This window comes from Barbus barbus, assembly GCF_936440315.1.
Source record: "Barbus barbus genome assembly, chromosome: 32".
NCBI classification, from domain to species: domain Eukaryota; kingdom Metazoa; phylum Chordata; class Actinopteri; order Cypriniformes; family Cyprinidae; genus Barbus; species Barbus barbus.
Genome location: NC_136760.1, coordinates 4,570,359 through 4,577,609, shown reverse-complemented (window position 1 = coordinate 4,577,609; position 7,251 = coordinate 4,570,359). Strand labels below are relative to the sequence as shown.

At 37.1% G+C, this 7,251-nt stretch overlaps 1 protein-coding gene across 1 annotated transcript; it reads right to left on the bottom strand.

The window, feature by feature from the left end:
* Positions 1-605: 605 nt before the first annotated feature.
* LOC306852791 (uncharacterized protein) lies at positions 606-6,964 on the bottom strand. The gene is made up of 5 exons (XM_079389872.1): positions 6,787-6,964; positions 4,955-5,122; positions 2,921-3,115; positions 2,017-2,090; positions 606-1,924 (listed from the first exon to the last, which is right to left on the bottom strand). The coding sequence occupies exons 1-5, from the start codon at positions 6,916-6,918 to the stop codon at positions 1,150-1,152; spliced, it is 1,344 nt and encodes a 447-aa protein (XP_079245998.1). The 5' UTR covers positions 6,919-6,964; the 3' UTR covers positions 606-1,149.
* Positions 6,965-7,251: the final 287 nt, after the last annotated feature.

Sequence of the window (7,251 nt, the reverse complement as noted above, 5' to 3'; positions counted from 1 at the left end):
GGGCGGAGCTTTTTCAGAATTATTTTTAAACATAAGGATTTTTATTAAATAATTATAAGCCATAAAATAAACCAACCACCAACTACGATGTGAATCACAAACTTTGATTAGAAGCAAAAAATCGGGAAAAACGGCTGGTTTCCATTCTTTGATTGGTGGAGATTTTTTGGAGATTAAGATAATGTAGTTTTCGCTCATAAACACGATTATTTAAAAATAAATATTGAATAACTGAAATAAAATTAATTACCATATGGCGAAACCAATGCAATTTTAACATTCGAACCTGACTGTTGCACTATATTCTGCTAGTTTAACAGTGTATTTGTGTATATAGCGTTTGAGCAATGTCAGAGTTATTACTGATATAAAATGATTGTGCATATTGTAGCTGAAGGAAACGGCGTTGTCACATGGCAAGTGTTACTTTTCTCAGCGTTGGTCAAGACTTTGTACTGTCTGTCGCTTAAGCGTTTGATTAAATATTTTCTAAAATTAAGATTATATAAACGAATGTCAATTTCTATCAAGTCATTAATGCATTTAAACATATATTTAATCAATTATGTATTTAAGCGCATAAACATATGTTGTAACAACGTTCAGAAATTTTAATACAATTTATTAGTGTTTTTGGTTGTCTGGGCCGCCACGCGCCCCCTAGAGGAATGAATACACTAGTTAAGCAATAATAGAACTATGCTATAGATATCAGTGAACTCCTCGCACAAATATAGAACGAGGAAAAACTATACTAAAATATATGATATACGTTCATAATTTCCACCATTATTAATGCTATCGACACGAATTTAATGCCCTACCTGGTCCTGCACTGAACACCGAATTCACTTCAGTTTCAAAAACACTGACAAAATATAAGAAAAGTTAAAGAATAATAAAAAAATTTAACCACACAATAAAGCATTTAAATATTTTCCTTCAATTTATGTGAGTACAGCATAAAAAGAATAAAACATGTCTGATATTACGTATTATAATACGCTTTATACAAAACATTATTTAATGTTTCATACCATAAACATTTATAAGAAAATTTTCATATTATTTAATAAAAAGCATTAAAAATCTTATCTCATCAAATGTCATATAGTCTTTTCCATAAAAATAACATTTGAAAATCAACATTCAAAATGGGGGAGGTGGAATACATTTTCCTCCAGTATTAGGAGGAGGAGGAGGAGGAGGAGGTGGCGGTGGCACCATGGAGGCATTTTGTGGAGGTGGAGGTAGTGAAGATCCACTGTAAGAGCCAGGAGGAGGAGGAGGTGGAGGAGGAGCAGCCGTCTTGACCTGAATGTGAGGTGGAGGAGGTGGTACAGAGACATTGCCTGGAGGAGGTGGAATGGCCATGTTACCTGGAGGAGGAGGAGGAGGAGGTGGAGGAGGAGCAGCCGTCTTGACCTGAATGTGAGGTGGAGGAGGTGGGACAGAGACATTGCCTGGAGGAGGTGGAATGGCCATGTTACCTGGAGGAGGAGGAGGAGGAGGTGGAGGAGAAGCAGCCGTCTTGACCTGAATGTGAGGTGGAGGAGGTGGGACAGAGACATTGCCTGGAGGAGGTGGAGGAGGAGGAGGAGGTGGGAGTGGAGGGTTTGCTGAAGTTAATGACGTATTTTGGCCAGGTGGAGGTGGTGGAGGGGGAACCAAAGAACCTCCAAACACAGAACTAGGTGGAGGAGAAGAGGGAGGAGGAGGTGGGGGTGGAGTGTCTCCCATCTCATCATCTGGGAGAGGTGGAGGAGGCAGCATGGGCAGGTCGGGATAGGCAGGCAGAGATGGGGAACGGTCAGACATGAGTGAAGGAGGCGGTGAGGCTGGAGAGAGATCAGGTGGAGCAGTGGCGCTAGAACCCACCAAGTCAGGCACTGATGGAGGAGGAACTGCGATACCCAAAAAAGACCTGAAACCACAGCATCAACAAGCAAGTTAATCAAAAACATTTTCAAAGAAATCTGTCTGAATATAAACAGCAAAAGCCTTTTTATTACAAACCAGTTGAAGGCGCTGGTCTCCTGTGTGCCAAGCTGTACAGACACAGAGTCCTCATTGTCTGATTTTGGCTCTTCCTTCAGTGTCACAACATAATAAATTCAAATAAATATATGAAATCAGTAGGGGTTTTATGCCGAAAATATAGTGCAAATCATTTAAATAAGTAAGTTAAACTCATTATCTTATAAATATGAGTAATAGCTACTGATGAAAAACAGTAAAAAGTACATTGGCAGATAGATTTGTTTTAACTTATTTTGCTTGTGATACATTTATGATTCTTTAAAATGGAATAAGTACATGCAAGTACATAATTCACGTTATAAAAATAAATTTTTTAGTGTGAGATATATATTTTACTTAACATACTTTTTAAATTATATGTATTCATAAACACTTTTTATACCATATGTTTGGGATCGGTATGTTTTCTGTAATATTTCCTAACAATTTAAAACACATAAAATTTGAAAACAGCTGCTTAATATTTTTGTGGAACCCATGTAACATTTTTTCACGACTCTTTGATGAATAGAAAGTCCAAAAGAACAGTATTTAGTTTAGATCATTTTTGTAACCATGTAAAATTCTTTATTGTCTCTTTTGTTCAATTTATTTTATCCTTGCTGAATAAATGTGCTAATTTCTTGCAATAAATAAATAAATACATAAAACAAAACTTACCGATCTCAAATGTTTGAATGGTTGTATATAATATATAATACAATATGATATAAAATACAGAATGCTATGTATTTTTTAGGGCTAATGCAAACATTAGATCAAATATTATTTAATATTATTTATAAAATATATCTAATTTACTTTTCATTTAACCACAACAAGTGAAAAAAACAGCAGTATAAGTCAAAAGTGTTATATATTTGCAGATATATTTGCTCACAGTTTTGCTGCCTTCCCAGTGGCTGTGGCCCAGTTTGTCCAAGCGGGTGTAGGATATGGGAACTCGTCTGTACGCTCGAAACGGCTCCAGGCCACTCGCTGGGGGAACCACCTTCTGAGTCCGGGGAACTTTAGACTGTTTGGTCAGCACTCCGATCTCTTTCCGGGCTATTTTCTCCTTGTACATGCCAACTGTCTGAACGTGAATACTGACATTAGGAGGTTATTTTGGCCATTTACAACTTTGAGAAAATGCTCATATACAGTATGCCTATTAAAGGAATAGTTCACCAAAAATTAAAATTTGCTGAAAATGTAACAAATGGAACATTCCATCACTTGCTCACCAAGGGATCCTCTGCAATGAATGGGTGCCGTCAGAATGAGAGTCCAAACAGCTGATTAAAACATCACAATAATCCATAAATACTTCGGTCCATCAATTAATGTCTTAAGCTGCGTGTTTGTAGGAAACAAATCCATCATCAAGATTTTCAGATCATTAAGACTAAAGTGTTGCTTCTGGTCAAAATATGCCATCTGTCTTTAGCACTGTTTTTGCTTGCAAATGGTGCTTGATCTGCGCATATTTCTCTCCTGATTCAGACAAGACTTTTTCACTGGAGAAAGCAATATTATGGATAGAGGACTCATATTTTAGATGAAAGCAATGGTTTGAAGGTAAAACAGCTTAAAGGGGTCATATGATGCGATTTCTTGTTTTCCTTTTCTTTAGTGTGTTATGCAGCTGTTTGTGCATGTATACGATCTGCAGAGTCTCCCACGAAAGGATTTATTCTATCTAAAAGAGAATGTATGAAATGTAGAAATATCTGTGTAATGATGGCGTGGTTTCAGTAACCGCAGTAGTGTTGATGCAGCCATGTCAGGGAGACGCTGTGTTTCTAGGCGAAAGCAAAAGCACTTTATTTGGCCTTCTGAAAGTAGATGCATTAGGAATCGTTGGTTAAGATTTGTTTACAACAGAACAGCACAACCCAAATGTTCAAATTTGTGCAATGCATTTTATGGACTACAGTTTCGTGAACCTAGGAGAGTACAAGGCTGGCTGTGAACAAAGGCTATTTCTATTTTCTATTTCTAAATTTTGACTTTGCTATGAAAATTTGGCGCTTCTGAATCAGCAACTGAAAGTAAGTTTTGTTATTAGTTTAAGTATTTGCTATTGACTGTTCAAATGTGGAGTTTTGAGCGTAACGCGTCGTGTGTGAGGGGAACAGGGTCACAGTGGAGTTTACAGCCCGTCAGAAATCATCTTCACCGCGGCTTGTGTACTGCAAATACATACGAGCATCATCACTGTGTCTGTCACGTGACTATAAAACTAACTTGAAAGCTGAAGCTCCTGATTATGTTAAGGAGCGTTACATTTCCAACATGTGCTTGTGGTGTTCAGCCAATCACAATGCACTGGGTCAGTTGGCCAATCAGAGCAGACTGTGCTTGTCGGAAGGAGGGGCTTTGTAGAAAACGACACGTTTGAGAGAGGCGGGGCATAGAGGAACTACAATAATGTACAGTATTTGAAAAAGAATGTTTTTGAACTTTAAAGCATGTTAGCATATTCTGTTACACCAAATACACAAAATAATGATCTTTAAAAGATCTTTTTAATGATTTATTTGTTTCTTGAAGACACGCAGCTTTCCGCTTCACAAGATGTTAACTGATGGACTGGAGTGGTCTGGATTACTTGTGGATTATTGTGACGTTATTATCAGCTGTTTGGACTCTCATTCTGACGGCACCCATTCACTGCAGATGATCCATTGCTGAGCAAGTGATGTAATGTTACATTTCTCAAATCTGTTCTGATGAAAAAAACAAACTCATCTACATCTTGAATGGCATGAGGGTGAGTAAATGTTCAGCAAATTTTCATTTTCGGGTGATCTACTCTTTTATTCAGAAGCAACAACTATTGTTTAATATTTCCTGACTTGCCATTAGTAATGACTAGCATTGCATTTCAAGAGATTCTGGTGCTTTCCGTTTAGTGATAAGCGGAGCTCACCAGAGTCAGCAAGTTGACGGAGGACTCCATCTGTTTTAGCTGAACCGTTTGAGTATCTAAGATTTTCAGCATAGATGTGGCCAGATTGTTTATCTGGTATGCGACACTGGCCAGGGCCTGCATGGTGAGAGCTTTGGACTCTTCAGTGACACTTCTTGTGTCCTCCACCTAAAGGTAAAAAAAAAAAAAAAAAAATCATTTTCAATATTCAAACTCTTCTATAAATGTTTTTAGACTGAAAGAACTCTGGACTCAGTCCTGGCCAGTGAATGAGCACATCTGAACCATTTAATCAAGTCAGCAGTTTGAATATTACAGACAAGTGTGTTATGTGTGAAAAATGCTATCTTTGCAGACAGCATATGGAGATATAAAGTACCAAGGCATGTCAAAATATAAATATCTGTTGAAGGAAGTCTCTTGTGCTCACCAAGGCTGCATTTATTTGATCAAAAATATGGTAAAAACAGCAATATTGTGAAATGTTATTACAATTTAAAGGGTTAGTTTACCCAAAAATGAACATTCTGTTATTAGTTACTCACCCTCATGTCAACCGTAATTTTATGAAGCTACGAAAATACTTTAACAATGCATGTGCATGGTGCTGCTGGTTACGTTACCACGCACATGCGTTTTTTACATGATACTCTCTCCACAATGGCGGTGCGCCACAGCATAAGGGATGAGGAGGAGAAGAATTGTTGAATATCACTTTTGAACCACTGATATCCCATGGACTATTTTACCAATGTCCTTGCCACGTTTCTGGATCTTGATTGTGTTAGGACCCTTGCTGACCCGTGCTGCAGGGCCTGAGAGCTCTCGGATTTCATCAAAAATATCTTAATTTGTGTTTTGAAGATGAACGAAGGTCTTACGGGTTTAGAACGACATGAGGTTGAGTAATCAATGGCAGAATTTTCTTTTTTGGGTGAACTATCCCTTTAAAATAGCTGTTTTCTACTGAAATGTATTTTAAAATGTACCTGTGATCAAAGCTTTTTTCAGCATCATAACTCCAGTATTCAGTGTCATTTGATCCTTCAGAAATCATTCTAATATGATAAATTGTGCTCAATAAACATTTTATTGTTATTATTATTTAAAACAGTTGTGCTCTTTAATATGTTTGAGGAAAGAGTTTTAGGATACTGTGATAAACAGAAAGTTCAAAAGAACAGCTTTTGTGTGTAGAATAGAATTGTTTTGTCTTTACTGTCACTTATGACAGTGAGTTGCTGAGTATTACTGTCTTAAAAAAAGACTAACCCCAAACTTTTAAATGATAGTGTATAAATATAATGCTAAATATACTATTGATTATTATCATTAATGATAAAGACCTACTGATGATATTATATGGGTATACAAACTAACATGCTGCATTCAGTATAACAGATCTCCAGGATAGAGAGATGGATTCCTGGATAAACATGTTAAGAAAGGTTTTCATGGAGTACTAGGAACACATACCACAGCCTTGTTTAGGCATGTAAGCCGTCAGTACAGACAGCACAAAGCTGACTGAAAAGACTGGAAAAGAGTACAGCCTAAAGAAAGGTGTTTCAACAATCCACGTGAATAATATAATATATGCATGTATGACTTTTGCAAATGTAATAAAATTCAGTTCTTAAATCCAGTTCAAATAGTTAAAAGAAGCAAGTATGTCATCACTAGACTACTTACAATGCTGTACTTCTTTATCAGTACATACTATATATGTTTAGGCCTAATGTAAACATAAAGAATACATAATATCCAGGAAGAAAAAAATTAAACATATTACTGCAAATTAAATGTACAGAAAAAAACTAAAAATGGCTCACATTGAGGTATTTGCTCTGACAGTAATCGGCCACCTTGTGCAGATTGCTGTGGTTGTCTAGAAGAGCTTTTCTTGCGGTCGGAGCCTCTTGCAGGATTTTGTCTATGCATTCTTTACAGCTGTTGTCTCTCATTGTGTAGGTCTCTGCTGAATGCTGCTCATCTCCACTGACTCTAGACTCAACTAAACAGGACTAGAGAGCGACTGCAGTGAAGTTGACAGGCATAAACATGTTGGGAGAGTGGGTGTGTAAAGCATTTTTAGACACAAGCTGCATGAATGAACAGAGTCATATTTACAGGAAATGATGCACTATCTATCTATCTGTCTGTCTCCATATCTCTATCCACCTGCCTGTCTACCTACTATCTGTTCGTCATCTATCGATCTTTCTGCTTTCTGTCTGTCTATACAGTATCTGTTTGTCTCTCTCTCCATCCATCCAGTGTCTATCTATCTATCTATC

Bases quoted from the DNA above. Each gene is read 5' to 3' on its own strand.
- LOC306852791 (XM_079389872.1), bottom strand. From the start codon at position 6,918: ATGAGAGACAACAGCTGTAAAGAATGCATAGACAAAATCCTGCAAGAG. The intron at 5,123-6,786 runs GTGAGCCATTTT...TTTTACCTTTAG, and splicing joins GTCAGAGCAAATACCTCAAT to GTGGAGGACACAAGAAGTGT. The intron at 3,116-4,954 runs GTGAGCTCCGCT...ATTCACGTTCAG, and splicing joins CCGTCAACTTGCTGACTCTG to ACAGTTGGCATGTACAAGGA.